General features: G+C 52.9%; 1 protein-coding gene across 5 annotated transcripts in view; it reads right to left on the reverse strand.

The window, feature by feature from the left end:
• The window catches only part of SH3PXD2A (SH3 and PX domains 2A), a 244,551-nt gene that overhangs the window by 42,553 nt on the left and 180,237 nt on the right, over positions 1-21,761 (reverse strand). For all 5 annotated transcript variants that reach the window (XM_046652134.1, XM_046652133.1, XM_046652135.1 and 2 more), the window contains one exon: positions 21,021-21,152. In XM_046652134.1, coding sequence (XP_046508090.1) covers positions 21,021-21,152 — 132 coding nt within the window. The remainder of the gene's footprint in view (positions 1-21,020; positions 21,153-21,761) is intronic.

Genomic DNA, 21,761 nt, shown 5'->3' on the forward strand with positions numbered 1-21,761 from the left:
CAGATATGCACTTGTTGCTACAACGTTTGCTGAAGGAACTGCTGACATCCAGAGATGAAACTGAGCAGTCAGGGAAGAATTAAAGGAGACTGGAACTGAACCTCAGACCAAATCTGGAGGGAGGTGAATCTGGTGGGAGGAACAGGACAGGCAGAGTGCTGGGAGTACCTGTGACCCACCCAGTAATGCTCACAGTGCCTCATGGTGGGGATTCTTCCAGATGAAAGCAAGAGAGGCACTCCCCTTCAACATCCCTGTCCTCCACCTACCCTATTATAAAGCAGGGCACGGAGGGGTGAGCCTGTGGCCAGATTCCTGAACAGAAGGCGGCTCAGGAGGGATAGAAGATGCAAAAGGGGATTTTCTAACACAATTGTAAATGATGCAAATGGCAGGGTGAGATGTGCCTATACAGAGGGAGGCCCTGGAAGATGGATGGAGGGGTGGTCCTCATGAAAGAAGAACAGAGATAAGGGAAATGTGCCTGGCTAAGAATCAGGTCAGGAAGGTTAAGGTCTCACAAGTTGATGCCCAAAAATATGCTCAGGGTTTCCCCTGATGTTCCAGGCCAAAGAAAGAGGTTAAGTCGAAAGATGCTGAGAGAGGTTGTGGCATCGTGATGCCAACGCAAGGGGGACGGGGGTCTGCTGGACTCCCATCCGCGGCTCAGCATTTTCTCTCAGGAAGGAGGGTGCTCAGACAGGAAAGTGCTGAGTGGGAGGGTGGCAAGCAAATGGACTGAAGGCAGAGATGGAGGCAGCACTGGCAGGCCACCCTCCAAGAGCTCTCATCAGCTGGCCATGAGAGGAGGTCTGGAGAGCACTTGACAGAGAGCTGCCAGGCCACCACGAGCAATCCTGGAAGACACGGAGATGTTCCAAGGCCAGAGGACAGAACAGGCAAAGGTCCCAACTTCCCAAGAAGAAGAAGGTAAATTCCAGAGCTGAGACGGGCAACCTCAATGCTGTCCTGATCAAGTGAAATGTGCGTTTCTGAGGGATGGTCAGATAGCCTGGAAAATGGTGCTGAGCAGAAAGGCACAACAGGAAGGAAGGGGGCCAGGCCACATTGGATTCTGATAAGGAGGAGTGGACCGCTGGCCTGGCGGATCTGGGACGTGTCAGAGCCGAGCCGAGCCGTCAGGCCTTGGGGCTCCCATGATGCCCTGGGGGCTGCAGGGCTGCACTGACAGATTGGCAGCTGACAGCTGACCACATCCAAAGAGGGAGTAATGATTTACTAGTCACAACTTGCGGGGGGGTGGGGGGGGGGTTTCTATTGGGAACCTGTCCTGTTGGATGTTTTAATCAGTCTCAGGATAAGGATAGAGGCACTGTGCTGGTGGCACCATCTCCTTTAGCGAAAGTTGTGCCAGGACTAGGAGTCAATAAAAAAAGGTCTGAACAGATGGTAATGACAGGTCAAACCTGATAAGATGAAGGGTAGTAAATGGAGAGATGGAAGGATATGGCTTACTATAGTGATCTTATGACTTATTGTCCTAACTTTCTGGAGTAAATGGGGGGTGCTATTCACAATTGTGCCAAAACACTAGGTGCCAACTGGGAGTGTCTAGGCAATTGGGATGTATGGGTCACCCTCCCTGGCAGTGAGGATGAGAAAGGTCCTGGAGTTTCGGGGACTATAAGTTCCGTAAGTTGTCTCCCCCAAGTCAGAAACCTTAGGCTGTGTTAGGAAACGCCTGGACCAAGGTGCCTGGCTAAGAAGGGGCAGTGCCAGGATTGGCACCCAGGTCTGACTCCCAGGACAGCATCCACTCAGTTCTCCTTAAAAACGTCTCCAGCTGTCCGTTCCTTTGCAGAAGGAGACCAACAGTCTGCTCTTGCTATTAGATCCTCAACTTTCCATCTGACTGAGGAGCCGGGAAACCAGTCCCCTCTTCTGCTTCTCCTCCATTCCATCAGTGTCTCCAAAGCAGATCTGATTCTCGGGAGAGTCACAGGACTGGCTTCCCCTCTCTTGCCCTCCCCTCCAAGAGGAGGGGGCTGACCTGTGGTTTCCAGCCCCTTCTCCAGGTTGCCTCTCCCTCACCCCCTCTGAGCCCACAGGGCAGGGCGAGGGAGGGGCACCCAGGCTAAGTGAGTTTCTGGCAAAAGATAATGCCCAAGGGCTTTGCCAGGAGAGAGTGACTTTGGATCAGCATTTCTCAAACCTCAGATATTTCCACACATGCATGACTTTTGCATCTCCTTGAACTACGGATACTGTGGTTCATATAGTAAATATATATTTAAAGCCATCCACCATTTTTTTTTTTAACTTCAAGATAACAATTTGTTTAGGGAAACTTCAGATTGCCACCATGAATAAACAGCTGGGACCACTGGCCCCAACCATGAAATTACAGAGAACAAAGGCATGTAGCGAATTGGAGCTGCACTAAGACTGAGGAGGTGGTGCCCACAGGCTGCTCCCTCTTTGTTACAAAGGAGATTTATTAGAGAGGGGTCAAAGCCAGCGAGGCACCAAGCGGAGACACATCAGAAGGCTTGGGAGGGAACTGAAACACGACAAACTTTTCTCCCTGTGTGCTGCACAAGTATTTGATACTGCCTCCCTGTATCATCTAAGAGTATCCAATGTTCCACGGTGTTGCGTGGACATTTTTTAGGAAACCACCTTTGCATTAGAATGATACTTGGTCACTCAAAATGGCTTAAGAAAGAGGATGAAGAGTCCTCATCACTGAGTTCAGAATAGTAAATAGCTTGTACTACCCAGGGTTGTGGTGAGAAATCAAAGGGAAAAGAAGAGAAAGAACCTAGAAATGTGTCTGGTGCCTTCAATGTGTATTTCCGGTCCGGAGAAAAGAGCTGAGGGAACCCTCTGTAGCTGTTACAGCCATTTGAAATATAAGAGGTTATCCTTATTCTTTAAACCAGCCTCCTCCAGTACCTAAGAAGCATACACGTCTGAGTTTATTTTTCCCTTTTCCTCTCTTTGCTAAAAATGGAGGTTTCTTGGCCCCAGAACTGAGTTGGTTTCAGCTAAAAGCCTTAGGCTGACAACTGTCCCCTCCCTTCCAGCTGAGTTCAGCCCCTCTTCAATTGGGGCAAAAATAAAACGGGGGCAATTTCCACTTTAAAGACGATGTTCATAAACAAAACGAACCCACTCCACAATTTGTCTAGGGCATTCTTCCCTGCGAACCCTCCTTATTTAATTTCTGCGGAATTTTAAATAGAGGCCTTGCAAAATCCTGCACCGCCTGACGTCAACGGCTCTCTGACAACTCGGATTCGTCCACACGGTGTGGGGAGCAGCCACCGCGAATGCCGATGCTCTTCCAGGCTCCCTTCCCGGTTGGAATTTGGGAGCCACTGGTGTCACCCTAGGAAACTGTGACAGAAGCACCGCACCCAAGAGTGTCCTGCTTGGAGTCCTGTAACCGTGTTTCCCAAACCTCAGGCATTATAGACATGCAATTAAGCTATCCGAGTAGCACCTGTACTAGTGTTTTCTTTAAAAAAACTTAAATATTATTTCAAAAAGACATTTTCCTATGCTACACTAAGTGGAAAACCAGTAACCCTTGGCATAAATAGAAGATACTGGAAAAATACATACAACAGAACAATAATGCCATGGACTTACAGCAAGATATTAAGGCAAGTTCTAGCAAGACACTCAGGCTGGGGCCAGACTTTCTCTTGGTCAAAGAAACAATGTCAGCAAGTGTTAACAACACAGGAGCCCCAAGTGGAAACTTTCCCCTTGCCTCGGTATGGCGTGAAAGAGAACTGAAAGGAAATAACCTTCTCATGATGGGATTCCACGCCATTTAATGCTGTGTCCACCACACATCTGTATGACCCACTCTCTGGGAAACCCTGATCTTGCAGAAGGAGCCGTGGGTTAAGAATACGCAGCCCGGGGGCTGGACCATGGCTGAGTGGTTAAGTTCGCGCCTTCCACTTCAGCGGCCCAGGGTTTCACCAGTTTGGATCCTGGGCATGGACATGGCACTACCCACCAAGCCATAATGAGGCAGTGTCCCACACAGTAGAACCAGAAGGACCTACACCTAGAATATACAGCTATGTACTGGGGAGCTTTGGGGAGAAAAAGAAGAAAAAAAGAAGATTAGCAACAGATGTTAGCTCAGGTGCTAATCTTTAAAAAATAAAAAAATAAAAGAATATACAGCCCCTTGGTTTGAATCCAAGCTTGGTCACTAGTGAGCCTTGAAGTCTTGGGCAAACCACTTACCCTTCTGAAAGTCAGTTTCTTCTTCTGAAAAATGGAAACAAAGCTACCTGCCCTCCTTACCCCTATAGTTACTCTGAGATAATAGATGGGAAAAATCCCTTGAAAAGTATCCAGGTTGTAGATAGACGGGGGCAGAGGGGTTGTTATTCTGAGCAACTTCAGGAACCTGATGGACTCCTAACCCGCCCAGATACAACATACTGCTCAGACTGGATGGTGGCCCATCCCTGTCTATCAGAGAAAATAAAAGAAAATCAGTGTGCCACTCGACAATTTTCTTTCACAGTTAACCTTCCCAGTAGCCACATGGGTTTCAAAATTATCTTCATTTGACAGATATGGAAACTGAGGAGCAAAATGGCCACATACTGGCTACTCAGTGGCAGAGTGGGATCTGAACACAAGCCTTTCATGGGGCCTGGGGGAAATGCCCTCTATCTTGCTTTTTTGTGCACACCCAGCATGGCTCAGAAGCCCCAAATGTGTGGTCTTTCTGATCCATCACTGTGTTCAGGCTTCATCTTTCAAAGCTGCCACCTTTGTGACGTTCCCGTCACTCCCCGCCAGCTGGGATTCTGCCTCCTGCCCATGTGCTCCTCCAGCATCCTGATCTTAGGTTGGGACTGGCCATCTCCCTCAGCAAGACCAAGAGCTCTATGAGGACAAACGCCATGTCTTACTCATTGTGGCATCCTGTCGAGCCCCTGCCTGGGTCCGTGTTTCAGACAAAGAAGGGGCTCAGGGAGCAGCTGCCACACCACAGTACCTCCTGCTCCCCTTGGCCTCAGTATCTCTCCAGTCCAGCTCCTGGGGTCAGTGTGCGGTCAGCCCTGGGCATCTTCTCTCCAGCTCTCACCCCTCGGGCCGCTCCAGCTGCACCAGAATCCAGCACAGCTGTTCAGCCCCTGGGCAGCATTCCCTCGTCAAGTGCCCCGTGTTCAGGAGGTACCTCCGACTCAGAGCTCCCCTACAGGGATTTACCCACAGGGACCTGAGGCTGTGAGATTTTTGCTGCTTGTTGCATAACTTGCCCAAGATCACCCAGCAAGCTATTACTCCCACCCATGAGCTCTTTCTTGCAATCTGCTCATATACCTGATTGGGCCATTTTCATTTGGGCCTCTCCCCTCACAGGAATGGAAAAGCAAAGCTCAGGGAGGTCCCACAGGCCAAGCACCAGGGACAAGCCCACACGCTGGGTGAGGCTCCTGGAGGAATGCAGAGGGACACCACTAACGGCCCCTCCCCAGGCCCATTCAAAGCAGTCCCACTGGCCAGCCACAGGCCTCTGCTGGGACTCTTGGAGCCATGGCTTTTCACACAGAAACAAGAACAGAGCTCACCTCCTTGGTGGGGGCAGCTTGGAGTCCTGGAGCAGGCAGCGCAAGAGAGCTGCTGCCCCCAACCCCCAGAGGGTGGGTGGGGAGAGAGCTACACCCAAAATAGCTTCCCCGACCATGGTGCCCTACTCGGCCCAGGGAACTGCAGAAAATTAACTAGGAGGCTGCAGAGTGTGCAGGGAAGAAGATGGCAAATTACCTGTACTCTCTGGGCCTCAGGGTTCTCATCTGTAAAATGGGAGTCACGCTACCTGTGCTTTATGGGGCTGTGGTAGGGGTTAGAGGAAAGAAGGTATTTGGCTCACATCTGATATACAGGAGGTGTTTCAATAATCCCTTTCTGGCCTTTCCCATGGGTTTCTGATATTAATAGTCTACAGAAAGCAGCAAAAGGGTTGAACTTGAGCCTGAAATATCCTGGTCCTGGCATAACCATCCTGGAGCCCCAGCTGGGCTTGTGGCGATTTAGGAATAGGTTCTTTCCCTGAGCTGTTCCTGCTCATTTCCCTTCCTGCCTCTCCTGCTTCTGGGCACCATCTTGTTTTCCTAGTTCCTAAGATCTAGTCCAGTACAGATCCTACCCCAATCCCAAGAGAAAAGGCTACACTTGAACCAGATAATCCCTAGTCCAGCTGCCCTAGAGACCGCCCAGGTCCAGGTGTCTCATTTGACACTTGTCACAGTTACAGTGATTGGTCAGGCAGTGTGACTGACACCCATGAGCACCAATCACTGATGGAACTCTCCTCATCTCTAACCTATCTCTGGTGCCTCCTGCCCCAACACCCAAAGACAATCACCATCCTGCCTCACAACACACCAGCAACCACAGTCTCCTCGGCCAGGTCAGAAGTGGGTAGCTGTCCACTTCCCCATTAGACTGTCAGCTCCATGACACGGAGATCAAGTCTTCCTTGTTCAGCTCTGTGCCTCGGTGCCTGGCACACAGCAGGAGATAAAGGTTGGGGAATGAATGAATGCCTGATTTCCAGCTCCTGACTACATGCTCGCTTGCTTGCTTTGTTTGGTTTTCTCCACTCTGAATGAGTAGCCAGCCTCTGATCAACACCCTACCACGGTCAGCAGGAAGATCCTGGTACCTAACGGCAGACAGATGGGGTAGGAAGCCGGGAAAGTCACTGACCCCACCTGCCCTCCATATTCCCATCTCCCCACCTCCCATGGGGTCATCCCACCTCCTCAGGGCCCTTGGAGAAGAGACTCCATTCCAGAAGTGGTTCTAAGGTAGGGAGAACTGGATGGAGTAAGATAACAGAAGTCAGGGAGTCAAGGTGGGGCCAGGAAGATTTCCCCCTTTAAATATGATAGACCCAAGAGACTGCAGCTGAGTCCCAGCCCTCAGCCAAGGCAGACTGTAACTTCACGCCCCAGGAAGGGACCAATATCATCATAGGCTCCAGCCCCCCAGCTCTGGCCTGTCCTTTAGACTAGAACGTGGACGTCTCCACCTCCCAGTCCCTCTGTGCTGGTCTCTGGATCAGAGTTCCTGCCCAACCTGGCTCTGACTCCATCCAGGCCCCCAACCCTGAAACCACTTCTAGAACGGAGTTTCTCATCCAAAGGCCCTGAGGTGGGATGGCCCCATGGAGGCTGGGAGATGGAGGGCAGGCTTGTCCCCTGAGGTCCAGAATCCTTCTCCTAGCTGCCATGTCAGCGCCGACAAGATGCCCTGGCTCCATCAGAAGTGGAGACCCTTTAAGTCCAAGGCGGCAAGTTTGTGTTTGGCTGTGCAGTGAGGCCTGGGACACAGGGCTGGGCTTGAAGCAGAAGAAGGGGGTTAAACACTCATATGGGAGGCACTGAGGCAGGGTTCTGGATGCTCATTCTCCCTGTGCAAAGCCCCGACGATAAGTCAACTTCCTTCGTCGCCTCCAAGAGACAGCTGGTTAAAATCCCACTCTGTTGGTGTTTGCCAACCTGGTTCTGCTCCCATTACCAATGCCAGGGGGAAGCACGCCCCTCACCATGTCAACACTCCGGGGAGTGGTATTATTTATACCCAAGCATGAAGGAGTTGATCTGATACTTGCCTAGGAGGTGCTGACTGAGGCAGGGGGAGGGGGATGAGAAGCAGGCCCCCCAGAGTTGTTTTGAGGCTAGGAGGAGTGAGAGCCTCATTATTTTGTCATCTTCACTGGGCTCGCAGGGCCTGCTCCAAAGTGCTGAGCTATTTTCATTTTTTCTCCACCTGACTGCTCACCCCCCTCCGCCCCATGCTAGGTACGTGGTAAACCTGCAGAAAATGCCAGCCTAAATGCGCAGAAGGGTCAGGACCCTTGGTTGGTGGGCAAGATGAAGGTGAGGATGCCCCAGGGAAACAAGAAAGACTCTGGGAATATTGGCTTTTCCAGTTCATCCTAAGGAGGAATGGGGGTAGCAAACGGGCCAGACACACCCCTGCCCCAATAGCAGCAGCGGTTGGGGGAGCCCAGGCATGAGACCCCTTGCTGGCTCGAATTTTGGCCTCTTCCTACGTCCCAAAGCTATTGCTTTCACAGATCTTGTTTAACTTGAGAAGGATGGGGGAGGAGGGGCAAGGAAAACTGCATTCTTCCCCATCAAAGCCAAGAGTCTAAAGTAATACTTCTGGTTGTAACTGATCCCAGCCTGTTTGTGATTACTGCCCCTTGCTTGCTTTCTGGCAGGATGGCCCTGGAACCCCACAGCACAGCTGAAGGGGAGAGACACCCTCGCTCACTTTGATAATCTTGTCCTCGTCTGACATGACCAAAAACGTCTGTCAGCCTCTCTGCTTTCAGCAGTTCTCCAGGGCAACACTTCAAAACATTACTTTATTTAAAAAAAGGGGGGAAAAGCCACCCCCAACCCCTACCATGAAATTCCACACTACTAATCATATTCCTTCTGTTACCAGCACCATCCTGGAAAACAAGGCAGCACGAGCAGTCCCATTGGCTGATGCAAATTGAAGGAGAGAGGGAAGCTCAGGATTGGACCATCTTCCTCTTTTGCCTACCCCCTCCCTTGTATTAGGGGACACACACACACACACACACCCCCTTTTGCTGCCATAGCACAGAAGTGGCTTAGCAAAGCTCAAGACTATTTCTCAGCTGTTCTTTCTCCGGAAATTTAATCTGCAAAGCATTTGGCCTCACAAAGCCCATTCCAAAGGTGTCCAGGAGCCCAGGAGCCCTGTGATCATCATTACAAACCCCGGGATGTTTGCAGCCAGTGACCCATTTGGCTGCTTGGGGGAGAGTTGGCTGAAGGCTTGCCAACATGGTCAAATTCCCCTTGCCTGCTCCCACTAAGCTGAAATTGGCTTTTTCTTGGCCCTCCAGGGGTTAGAGGGGCTCTTAGGAGCTCTGGAACTATGGAGATGAAAGGGCTGCTTCTTGCCCAGCTTGGTAAAGCACAGCGGTGGGGAATGGGGTGGTTTGGTATCTAGAAAGCAACTGTGGCCACTGTCTTCAATCCTAATCACAGGTGAGGAAAGTTGATGCTCAGAGAGGTAAAGTGATCTGCCTGAGGTCACCTGGTTAGTAAGTGGCTGAGCTTGGAACCTAGACTGACCGAAATCCTCTTATGCAAAGCCTGCCATTCCTTCCATGAGGGCACATTGCCACCCTGCCCACTGAGATGACACCCTGAGCACCACGCCAAGTGGCAGTTCCTTCACTCAACGCCTCGAGCAAGAAGTGGGTGGCTGGAACTGGCAGAAACCCTCCCCCCACAACCCCCCGGGGCACAGAGAGGTCACTCGGCCAGGCCAGGCCTGGGAGAAGCCTGTAGCCAATGCTGCAGGCAGTGGTGTAGGGCCTGAGTCCCAGGCCTTGCTGTGGGTGCATCCTGGTTGCAGCAACTCAAAATCCTGCTGCAATCAGGAGATGGTGAGCATGCTGAGTGGAGAGAAGGCTGGGGCCTGGTGAGGGTGCTGGTTAGAAGTACAGAAAACAAACGAGAAAAGACAGAGTGTCCAGAAACACCAGGCCTGGAGGCCTGGCCAAGCTCAACAGCACCGTCACCATCTTCCTCGGGGAAGGGAGGAACAGAAGGGGCAGAGGAGGCAGAGCCTTTGGTCTTGGGGAAGACCCACAGCCAGCCGTGGGACAGCCCCAAGACGAGGCGTTGCTAAACGGGAGAGCCTGCTTCTCAAGTTGGGACGTCTGAAGATGATCCTGCAGGGGGAAGCCCCTGTATCTGAAAAAAATGAGTCTGTCTGAATGCACAGGGTTGGGGAGGACATGGAGGGAGAGCCCCAAGTCTCGGGCCTGCCTCTGTTCCGCCCGTCTCCAGGCTCTAGCTTCAGCACCAGGCTGAGGAGCCCAGGGGGAGAGAGCTGAAGAGCCCACTCACCTTCTCCCCTCACCTTGGGGGTGGGCTGGGTCTCAATCAGGGGTGACATGGGGTATGGTCAGCCCTGAGTCAGTGGTGAGGCCTCAGTGATGCTGGGAGATGCCAGCAGGCCTTGGAGACAGCCGCCTCTGTACCAACGGTGCGGAGTCGTGTGGCAGCCCTGCCATGAACACACCGTGTGACACTGGGCAAGTGCCTTCAGTTTTCCAGGCTCTGTTCCTCCTCTGACAAAGAAGCGGTTCGAGCAGATGGTCAGAATGTCTCCCTCAGCTTGGTGGGGAAGGACAGGAAAAGCTCTCTTTCACCTGACATTTGAGGCCATTCAAGGCCCCTCCAGCCTGTTACTGCTAGGTGAATGTCTCCTCTTAGGTAGCCACAGGCACTGCTGCCAGATCACGCCTGTCCACACCACCCTCCACACCTCTGCACATGTCATTCTGGTTCACTCAGCTTGCAGCACCTTCCTCCTTCAGTCCTTGTTCAAGGCCCACTTTCTCCAGAAGACTTCCTTGACCACCCAACCCAGGCACTGCCCCATCTCTGAACCCGACGGTGTTCATGAAAACCCAGAGGAGACCATGCCTCTGGTCCCGCCCTCCCATCCCCTCCGTAATGCTGTACGGCCCCAGCAACACTCTGCTTTCTCCCTTGCACATGGTAGGTGCACTGCGAAAATGATCAATTCACTGCATCTGGGCCCTTATCCTGCAGGTAAGAGAGAGCCCGAGAATGCTGTCACCTCCAGCAATGGGAAGATAGGGATGGCTGCTGCATCTCAGAACTTGGTACACCACAGGGCACACAGTAGGTGCTTCATGTTTGTTGACTGAATGAGCAAACTTCATCCTAGGGAAGCAGACCCTGCATGTAGGACATCACTCAAACAGGGCTAAGACTGCTGGAACATGTGGGCAGAGGGGGGAAGGAGGCAGGATGGCAGCTCTTCCTTTGGTCTTGTGGGGTCGGGGAAGGGGCCAGGACAGGTCTATTTCTTTGGACAAACGGAGAAGGCAGAGTGGGCTGGGGCCCTGACTAGCACCACCCAGGCACAGCCTAGGCTCTGCCCTCACACCTTCAGCCCTGCCCACCGAGGCCCTGGTGAGCAGATCTCTGGGGAGACCACGAGTGCCCTGACTTATCCACTCATGCAGTCCAGCCCCGGCCCATGGACCTGGCTGAGCTAAACCCTGGAACATGCACACAACTCTTCTGCAGGAAACTGAGTCAGTGTGGTTCCTTTCCCTTTCACGTTCCCTCTGACCTGCGCCTCAGCCTTTCTCCTACCCAAGCCGGGCCTTCAGCAGGACTGACCCTGCTCTCCTGCTCTCTGTGGCCTGGGGAACTCATGCAGCAGAGGTCTCTGGGCTCTGGCTTTCCAAAGAAGTAAAATCCACAAGGAAGAGGAATGCAAACATCTGAATTTCCAAACACTGGATAAATAGCATGTGTTGGAAGCCCACCCCCACCTCCCAGCTGTGCAAACTTTGGGCAAGTCACTTAACCACTCTGGGCTTCAACTTCTGCCTCGGAAAGACACGATGCCGACATCTGCCCCTCTTCTTACCAAGATGTTTTGTAAACTGCATGATTTTATAGCTTGTAAAATACAAAATATTCTAATTCAAAAAGAGGTCACCTTGAAAAAAGTCCCAAATCCCCTACTAGCTAGCATGAGCAGGCACTCCCCAGGCGGCCTTGACCTCTCCTATGACGTCCCTAGCAGGAGTTTAAGAGAACAGACATGCAGGCTGCAGGCCACTGTGCTGAGAACGTCCCTTAAAACACAAGGTTCTGAGACACGGTGATCCAAGGGGACAAGGGGCCAGATCCAACAGGAGAGAGGGATCTGCTGTCAGAGCACAGCGGTCTCAAGAGCCCACTGAGCTTTGCTCACTTTATGGCCAGTCCTTGGCAGACTCTTTCTCTGAGTTTGGCTTTCTCACCTCCCACAGCACCTGAGCCACTTCCAAACAATCGAGTCCAATAAAGCTTAGGGGAGGCAAACGCATTTTTGCAGGAGCCTGCGAGGTGCCTGACTAAGAAGGGAAATGCAGAGCTGGGGCTGAGACAATTAAATGAAACAAAACTCCCAATATTTCCATATAGCATATTTCAAACGTAGATAGAAGTAAAGTTGGGGGTTACACAAGCCAGAAGCTTCCCTCCAGGATGGGGAGCCCCAGTGAACACCGGCTCCCAGCAGGCTTTGCAGAGCGGCTGGGTTAACCTGGTCCCCCTCGCTGTCCCCCCACAACGAGGCCAGGGAGGCCAGGTCAGCACCGGGAACCCAGGGGATGAGGTTATGGAATCTGAAAAGCTGCTGATAGAGACGAAGGCGGTCACCCTTGGTAAACCCCAGTACCACCAGTGCGATTACTGAAAACCCAACTGCTGAGAGGTGTAATATCACACGGCTACGGGGTAATCTGGGGAAGGAACAAGGCGCAATTTCTCAACCCGAATTCCCCGAGGTCCTGTCAAATTATACTCCCCAGAAAGCACCGCGGTCCTAGGGTGGAAATCTGTTACATAAGAGCAGAGGAAACGTGGTGGAGGGGGATCTGTTCCCTGCTCTTTGGCAGTGCAGTGAGACCTGTCACTTCTCCTGGGGACAAAAGGCCATCTATATGTGTGCATGTATGTGTGTGCATGTTGGGGGCCGGCAGAGGGTCTCCAGTGTTGCCCGCTCCTTGGGCACCAGGGCCAGGGAATGTCTGGGGACGGGAGTGGGGTCACCTGTTGGCTACACTGCGAGACTCCTACTTGGGGTATGGGGACCGTTATCCCTGGAACAACACACCCTGGTCTGGGACCACCCAGCCTCTCCTGCTTCTCTGCCCTTACTCACCACCACTCCGCCCTGGACCCACTGGTCTCTGGCTCTCCCTCTGTTCACCAAGCTCCATGCGTGCTCAGCTTTACCGGCACCTCCTCGGCGAGGTCTCCCCTGGCCACTCTCTCTCACCTCGTCCTCCAGCTTATTCGCTGCCATAGTGCCCTGTTTACGTCCTGTATTGCACTTTTCATCATCGAGCATTATTTTCCTGATTTACTTGTGACTGTCTCTCCACTACATATGAGCCTCGTGAGGGCAGGAATTTGTTGGCCTCCGTCCCCTCTGGGCCCCAACCTGGCACTTAATGAACTAGGATGGATTTAGTGACAACCAATCACCTGAAGACTGGCCTTGCTGGGGTCCGGGCAGTGTACGGTTCAACTGGTCCCTTGGTGGTCAAACTCAGAAAAGTAGCATTTTGGAGATACTCGTGAACAGACTCAGTGCAAACCTGTCTGCGCCTCCAAAGGGCAGGTAGCCAGGCGTTGCCCTGGGGCTGAGCTGGGATGAGCAGCTGGCATCACTCTGGCACTTCAGCTGGATTTCTAAGGTCACCACTGAACCACATTGTTTGCTCAGAATGACTATTCCAGGAAGATGGCCTCAGAGGAGTTTGGGACACGACAGGTCCATGAGCCATCGTGAGGTTAGAGTGATCGGCCACTCCACTTGCGAAACCTGAGCAGATGGAGGCGAGGCAGAGGGTGCCCCACTGCCCCACTCAGCCACCCAGCAGCTGGCTCTAGGCAGGTGGCTGGCAGTGCTCAGTGCTGACAAGCCCTTGGCATGTCCCTGACAACAGCCTGTGCAGATCTAGCTTGATGAAAGCTATTTCCAGTCCCTACTACATCTGCCCCTGCCACCCTCCTCCCCACAGCCAGGATCGCTTGCTTCAAGTACCACCATTCTCAGGTCCCTCTCCTGCTCCCCTACTTTCCATGGCCCCATCCTTCCTCCCCACCCACTTTTGCCCAACTTCCACTTTCTTTATTAGCACATACCTGCTTGAGGCAACCAGACAACTGCCTTGCTGTCCCAGCCCCAACAAGCCAGCCCTCTGCCTGGCATCCACTCATGTGGAACTGGAACTCCTTCACCTCTCTGCCTACCTAACTCTCCAGGGCCCAGCTCAATGCCTCCAACTCCTCCAGGAAGCCTTCCCTGACTGTGCTAGTCTCCTCACCCACCGCCGACACCCCACCCCCAGCACTTCATCTCTGTGCCATGCAACAGTGTCACTGGGTGACAGCAGCATGGGGGTGTCGCAGGTGGGCCTCTCCTCTCTCCAGCCTTGCATGAAGCCCCTTGATCCCATGAGGGTACTGCTGCTGGGTCATCAACAGGAACTTGACTTCTATTTCCAACTCTTCTCTTTGTCTTAGGCTGGGGCCCTAAGCTGCCCAAGGAACGTCTCCAGGGGGACAACAATGGTCCCTAGCATGGTCTCCTGGCTTCATGACCCTGTAGTAAGCTCCCTGCTTGCCCTACCCACTTCACAAAACCATCAGGCTGAGAGAATCCTCAGACACCACTGACTGCAATCCATTCTCTGGCCAAGTGGGGAAACCAGGGCCACAAGCAGAAAACTGGCCTGCTGTGGGCCCCAACGTCAATCTCTGGCTGAGCTACCCCAGTCCAGTGGTCCTACGAGCGACTATCATGTACTGAACACTTACTGTGTGCAGGCCCTGCACTAGGCACTGAATTCCTTTTGAATCAGCATACACCAACCCTATAGCTGTGGGTAAAATTATTTCCATTTTACCAGGTAAGGAGGCTGATACTTAGAGTGACCTTCCCAGGGTCACCACCAGTAAGTACCAAACCAAGATTAAAACCGGGCTTATCTAGGTTGGAGCTCACGTTGTTAATTGCTGGGCTACCCTGCAATCTCATTCTCAAAACAACCTCTACCCTGAGGTGAATAACGCTGGGTCGAGGGGCCCAAGGGTGGATTAGGATGCCCAATTCTGCTCCCAGATTTATGCTCTATGGTCCTTTCCCTTCCAGCCAGCTTTGTGAAGTGGAGAACAACTGCCCACGAGAGACAGTCTTGGACCAGAATGGACTTTGGAATTGCTGATTAGGCTGACACAGCAGGAAGACGCACACACGTGCTGCACTGAGAAAGAGAAATGCTGTCAGAGACCAAGGCCACCTGACGGCTGGGACAGGCCTGCACGGGCCAGTTGCCACATCTAAATAGAGGGTGGCTCCCTGGAACCAAGCTCTTAACAGGCTGTTGCAGAGTTAAGAGTGTTAGTTCACTTATCTGCAATAAACCTGCCTTTCTAGAAACAGCCTATTGTATCTTTATTGGGACATCTCTTTCCTAGGGTAGCTTGGCAGTCAGAATTAGCCATCAGGTGGTTCCTGAGTAAGCACATAAACTAAGCAGAAGACACAGATGATATTCAGAAGTCCATTTAAGACAATGAAAAGTCTTCAGAGGTATCCCAGCCTCACGATACAGTCCACCCCCCTTAAGTACCCAGAATGCTCACACTTGGAGCCTGAGCTCCACAAAGGCAGGAACGTTATGGGTATGTGGCCAATCACCAGAGGGCCCAGGACAAAGGTATTCAAGAATTACGAAAGAAGTGAATGAGTGAATAAATGAAAAAATACCATGTACAGTATATTTCTCCCTTATAAAAGCCCATGTGGAACTAGTTATAACAATGTTCATGAAGAAATATCTAAGTATGGGGCCGGCCCCGTGGCCGAGTGGTTAAGTTCGCGTGCTCTGCTTCGGCGGCAGAGGGTCTCGGCGGTTCAAATCCTGGGCGCGGACATGGCACCGCTCGTCAGGCCATGCTGAGGAGGCATCCCATATGCCACAACTAGAAGGACCCACAACTAAAAATATGCAACTATGTACTGGGGGGCTTTGTGAAGAAAAAGGAAAAATAAAATCTTAAAAAAAAAAAAGAAATATCTAAGTAACAGAATAGATACATCCTCAATGTTAAGATTCCAATGTACAAAATAAGTGGTTGAAGAATGCATTATCTTTGACAACACAAAATAATCATTAGGACACACAAATCTGTGAGAAAAGCTTATTAGTTTGTCTTATTGATAAAGAGAGTTGTCAAATAATAAATGGTTACATTTCATTAAAAAAAAAAAAACCAAACAGCCCATGTAGTACATATCATTGCCCCCTCATACTGATGAAGAAACAGAAATTGATTCCTACTTACATCACACAGTTAGGGTAGCATTTGATCTTAAACCTAATATTCAGATTCCTGATTCTTTGCTCTCTCCACTACACACACACACAGCTGTGAAATGAGCAAACTAATCGCAGCCAACATGTTTTTGGGTAACTTACCCCCTCTATACCTCCTCTCTCTAAAACCTGCTCTCCAACAGCCACTGCTGAAGAGGTTGGCTAGGTAGCCACGTTTATACCCCATGATGCTTCTGGGCACAGATGATTGGCCCAGGGCTGGATACTGGATCTAAGATCTGCCAATCCATTGGCTGGCCAGAAACCAATCAGATTCAAAAGTCAAATTTTGAACTCAGTGGCTGCCCTGTGGCAGAGTGGTTAAGTTCGCCGGCTCTGCTTCCACTGCCCAGGGTTTGCCAGTTCGAATCCTGGGTGCAGACATGGCACCGCTCATCAAGCCACACTGAGGCGGCATCCCACATGCCACAACTAGAAGGACCCACAACCACAAATACACAACTATGTACTGGGGGGCTTTGGGAGAAAAAGGAAAAATAAAATCTTTAAAAAAAAAAAAATTTTGGACTCAGAGAACCAGAGGCAATCATCGGTTGGTGGCAGTCATTTCCTGACAAGCCAACAGCAGGAGACCAGCTGCTGCTGTGAGTGAACAGGAAGAGAAGGAAGGCTGGTCTGCAGTTAGGAAATCACAGTTGGGCTTTAAATCCACATGGTACCCAAGAGAGAGACAGAGACAAGAGAAGCTGCTAAGGCTCATGCCGATTTCCTGGTTCCCAGTACCTGTGAGGCCAGGATGTACTTCCTACCCTTGGGTTTGGTGAGATTTTTCGCATCCTTTCAACAATCTCTTGAGAAAGTTTGAGTGGCTTTCTGTCTTCTGCTCACAACACAACTGGGACCAAAGCATTGACTTTGAAGGAGACTGAAGATTCTCAAACTCTCCAAGACTCAGTTTTCTCACCTGAATGGACCAAAAGAGCTCAAAATTTCTTGCTTTGATCTTAGATCCTTACAGCTATGTGCCTCCAAGGAAGGACCCAGTGTTATCATGTCGGTGCCAGTAAAGCAGCAGACTCAAGAAGAAAAGCTGAAGCAGGAAAAGAATGAGCATCTGTTGACTCATATCCCCACATCCTCTCCTGGCCCCTAGTACTGAGAAGCAAACAATCCTGGAATGTTAGAGGCAGCTTTGCTCAACAGAGAAATCAGAGCAACCAGGACCCTGCCATCACCACTCTGCCATAAGATAGACCAGATTATGTCTGCTGGAAGGCGAAGCCAATGCGGTCTTTGAGGTATAAGAATGTTCTACAAAGGAGGCATCTCAAGCACTGCTGTTTATACCAAGGGTGGAGAGGTTTCTAAGGACAAGACAACAATGATTGCTGCCTGCCTTGCTAGTTGGCAAAGCTAACAAGCTGTTGAATCTTTCCGCTAGATCCTGGTGATCAATGGAGACAAAAGAGTCCTTTTCTGGCTGGGCCCCAGGCCCACTGCTTGACCAAAAATGCTTTCCCTGAAGCCACTCAGGTCCCACTTTGGGTATCCTTGACTTCTGTCCACCTATGTTCCCTGGAGTAGGCTTATGCTGGGTACACATCACCCTCCTAAGATCCTCTTAGCTGTTGCTTGTCTCCAAGTTCAAAGGAACAATTAACACACAAATTCCCACTACCTCTGAGCACCGTGCTGCAGGGTGGGACACAGAGACATCCTGCTGCAATGACCTTCCAGGGAGCCCTGCAGTCATCTCAACGGGCCCCCAGCTTTCCCCTCTTCCCAACTCGCAGCATCACCAGCTCAGTCATGATCCCACTCAGGATCAGCCCATTCTCACCCTCCCCCAGTCCTCTGTAGACGGGGAGAGATCTCAGCTGTTGGACTCTAGGGAAATGACTTCAGCTCTTAGCCTGTCACTACAGTCACAAAATGGTTAAAGCACCTTCTGCTGCCTGGGATCATTCCATGATTCCAGTAAAATGATGCCTGTGAAGTGCATGGCCTGGCACCTGTTGTTTACTGTTTACTGACTCTGAACTGCTTTCCAGACATACCTCTCTCTTTAGACCAATGAGATTACAGAGCACTGGCACAACCACACCTCTAAATCGCTTGGTGGCTAGGGTCCCAGCCAGAGGCATTTGATGAGCAGGTGGAGCTAGAGGTGGCTGGATCCCTCTATGAACACTCTATTGGAGAGACTTCAGGCCAAGCGAGAAGGGGACACAGGCAGAGTCCTGGCTCCCAGTGGGCAAGGCGAGGCCCTGGGGGGCAGGGATGGTGTTTATTGGGGTCACTGCCCCAACAACTTGAGTGGAAATGCCTCAACACACCCACCATGTGCCAAGGTCAAAGGCATTACAATTGGGTCTTTGTTCCACTCACCACTCCTTCCAAAGCTAGCTTGCAGGATGCACAACTCCCCTCCCCCACCATCAGACTTCCAGCTTCCTTGAATTGGGAACCCACCCTCCCAAGGATCTGCCGTTTGGCTTCTTTCTTTCTCCTCTCCACTCAGTTTCTCTGGTTAAGCTGGTTGTACACTCCAGGCCTCCTGGTTTCTGATGGCGACAGATAGTGTAGGTCTGCATGGTGGACACAGCACTCCAAGGTGCCTATGTGAACATGTGGTGCTGAGCAGCCGTCCCTACCAAGGGTAAAGATACGAAGGTCCCAGAGAAGTGGAAAAGCCACATTCAGGGGAGCTCGCTCTATTCAACACCCAGGGCCCTACAGAGACTCCCAGCCACGGAGTTCAGACCTGGGAGAGGGCTCGGGGAGGTCATCTGCTCCAGGCCCTGCTTCCAAGCAGCTGCCAGGTCATCTCCATTTTACAGAAGGGATAAATGAGACCCAGAGGGATTACGGGACTTGAAGCCACCCAGCCTGTAGGGGGTGGGCAGACACCTGCTTCCAGGGACAGCAACTCCCTCAGAGGGTCTGTGTGCCAGACTGGCCTGCTCTGAGGAGTCAGGCCCCCTGAGCCCTTCAAACAGCCATCGGGGACTCCTCAGGCGAGGAGGTGCCTCTACACCCTTCCAAGCCTAACACAGAACCCCCACTTTGCCAAGGCTCTCCCTCCCCTACCCCTAGGCAGACCTCCAAGTATTGCCAGTGTCCTGGATGGAAATGGGAAGGCAGAGGACACACACGTCCCTGGGAGTCTTATAGCAGGCTGACTTCCTTTTGTGTGGGGTCTCCTCTTCAGCCATCCTGGCAAATGGCTGCTACCCAGAGACATGGAGCTCACTCTCCCTGCTGCTCCAGGGTTATACAGCTGTGCTGGTGACACAAGGCAGGTGAGGCAGCAGGAGGGTCCCTAAGTCAGAACTCGGCGTCTGAGTAGCCCTGACCTTATACAGAGAAGTAGGCCTGCCGTCCTTTGGAGCAAGCTCCAAAAACATCTCGCTCTCCTCAGCAGCTATCTCCAATTGCACCATGGGAGATTCCTTCCTTTGGGCCTTGAAGTGCTTAGGGTTTCCAGAGCCAGGCCCCTAAGACAATGCAGCTCCCCTGAGGAGCGAGGAGGTAGAGCTGGTACTGTGACAAAGGCTGAAGGCAAAGCTGTGCAGGAATGAGGCCAGTGTGGGTACCTGCAAGCCTTATGCTGGCACGTGGCTCTGCCAGGTGAAGACTTAAGCTGCCAATCACCTTGGCGATGACTCCAGGCACAAAGGCAGAGCCCGACCTCTGTAAAAGGGGAAGAGGCTGTGAAGACTCCAGACTCAGGAGCGCCATGAGTCACACCTATGTTGGCATCACAGCCCTGTTTCTCAGAAAGCACAGTTCCTGAGCCTCCTGCAACAGGAGCCTGAACTCACTTCTACCAGGAGGCCTGCCAGGATTTCTCCAGCATCTCTACAGCTACTTGCTGCCCACAGGCATAGGAATCAGAGGCCCAGGAACATCCCTGTTCTGTTTTGCTTTTGACTGTAGGTGAGTCACTTCCCCTCAAATTTTCTGTGCCTCAGTTACTCTATCTGTAGAATGGGCACAGCTATTCTTTGGTCTGCCTTCTTTTCAGGGCTCACTCAAAATATCGGAAGGGAACAGAATGGGAAAGGAAAAGAACAGACCCCCTCCCCTCTGGGAGTGTCCTCTAAACATAGCCCAGAGAGGCTCCAGTGCATGGGGCCTTCCCCCATAGCAAACTGAAACCGAAAGAGACTACCCCAGGAGCTAAGTCAAGTCCCAGCTGGCTGTGGGCAAACTGCTGATGGATGTCTGAGGCCAAAGCCCATCCCTGGCCCTGCAGGGAGCCGCATGCGCCTACACCTCTTACGAACAGGACTCAGGCCCTCCTCTCTCCACCTGCAGAGACTCCCACTGCCAAGGGCTCTGAGGCACTTGGGCCCACTCAGCGAGAACCCTGGAACCAGCAGCCCCCTCCACAGCCATCCGCAGGGCCCCACACAAGACAAAGCCTCAGCTCCCCATGACACGGCAGCTGCTGCAGGACCCTCCCTGGCCCCAGGACCTGGGTACATCCCCCAGTCTGGGCCCTCTTCCCAGGTCCTGATGGGCTTCAGCTCAGCAGGGGACAGTCAGCTCACAGCCCAAACACTAACCAACCCCTCAGGCCTGGCCTTTCCTCGGACAGCCCGCCAGGGGCCCGAGGACCCCTGATCACACAGTGACATCATGGCCTGCCTTCCCCACCAGCTAGTGGGGTTCTCCGCCCCTGCCTGGCCCCCTGGCTTGAAATATGGCCCCAACTGGGGGAAGCTGCTGTAAGGCGCCCCTGAGGTGGGAGCGACCTTCCGCATGGGCCTCAGAGGGGACGGAGACCCCGAACATGGGCTGGACAGTCACACCCGCGCTGGCACCCTGGCCTTGAATTAACACAAGCTGGTTAATTACCCCGAGCCGTGGAGACATTCCTCCACCACCAGGCAAACTGCTGGCCTGCAGCCCAAACCAACAGGGGAAACTTCAGGCTCCGCGGCCCTCTCCCCGCCAGATGGAAACAACGTATAGCTGCAGAGGTGGGGGAGGAGGAAGGGAACAAACGCAGCCTGCCGAGGAGCCAGGCCGGAACCCGAGCGGCCGGCCAGCCATCCGGGGCACTCACCGCTTTCGTTCTTCTCGATGACATCCACCACCTCCCCGGCCTGGAGGCTCAGCTCCGAGTTCTCCTGCTTCTTATAGTTGGACACCACCACGTACTGCTCCAGGATCATGGGCTCGGCGTTGGCGTCGGCACCTGGCGAGGGCAGAAAGCACGCGGTGAGCCAGCGGCCAGCCATGGCCCCGCGGCCGGGGCGCCCCCTGTCCATGGGCCTCGGGGGAGGCTGCTCCGTCGCCAGCGCCACTCGGAGGGGCCGCCTGCAGCCAGGGCTCGCAGCTCGCCGGGCCCCAAGGACAGGCCATATAGCAGGGCCCCACACCGGCCCGCTGCAGCGCGGGGACCGGGGGACATGGGGAGCCGAGGGGACAGAGGAGGAGTAGGGGGAGGAGGGAGAGAGACAGAGATGGAGGCCAAGGAAGCTCAGAGGAAGAGCCTTCTGCTGCGATGAGTTAGTCCCGGCCCGGCATGAGGGAGTCTGAGGAGAGGCCGGGGGCGGCCGCCGACTCTCCAGACCCCTGGGCCGCAGGGGTGCAAGGGGAGGGCCGCGAGCGGGCGGGCGGGCGGCCCATGAGGGCGGAGGCCAGAGCACAGGAGGGAGAGACAGGCAAGGCCTGGAGGAGGGTTCCTGCCTCCCTCCAGCCCCTGTAAACCAGAGAAAGAAAGTCAGCCGTCCTCCCCTCGGGAGGGAGAGGGAGAGAGCGGGAGAGGAGGCTCCGCAGCCAGGGCCCAGGCGAGAAGTCCAGA

The sequence above is a fragment of the Equus quagga genome, chromosome 2 (assembly GCF_021613505.1).
Source record: "Equus quagga isolate Etosha38 chromosome 2, UCLA_HA_Equagga_1.0, whole genome shotgun sequence".
Classification (NCBI taxonomy): Eukaryota; Metazoa; Chordata; class Mammalia; order Perissodactyla; family Equidae; genus Equus; species Equus quagga.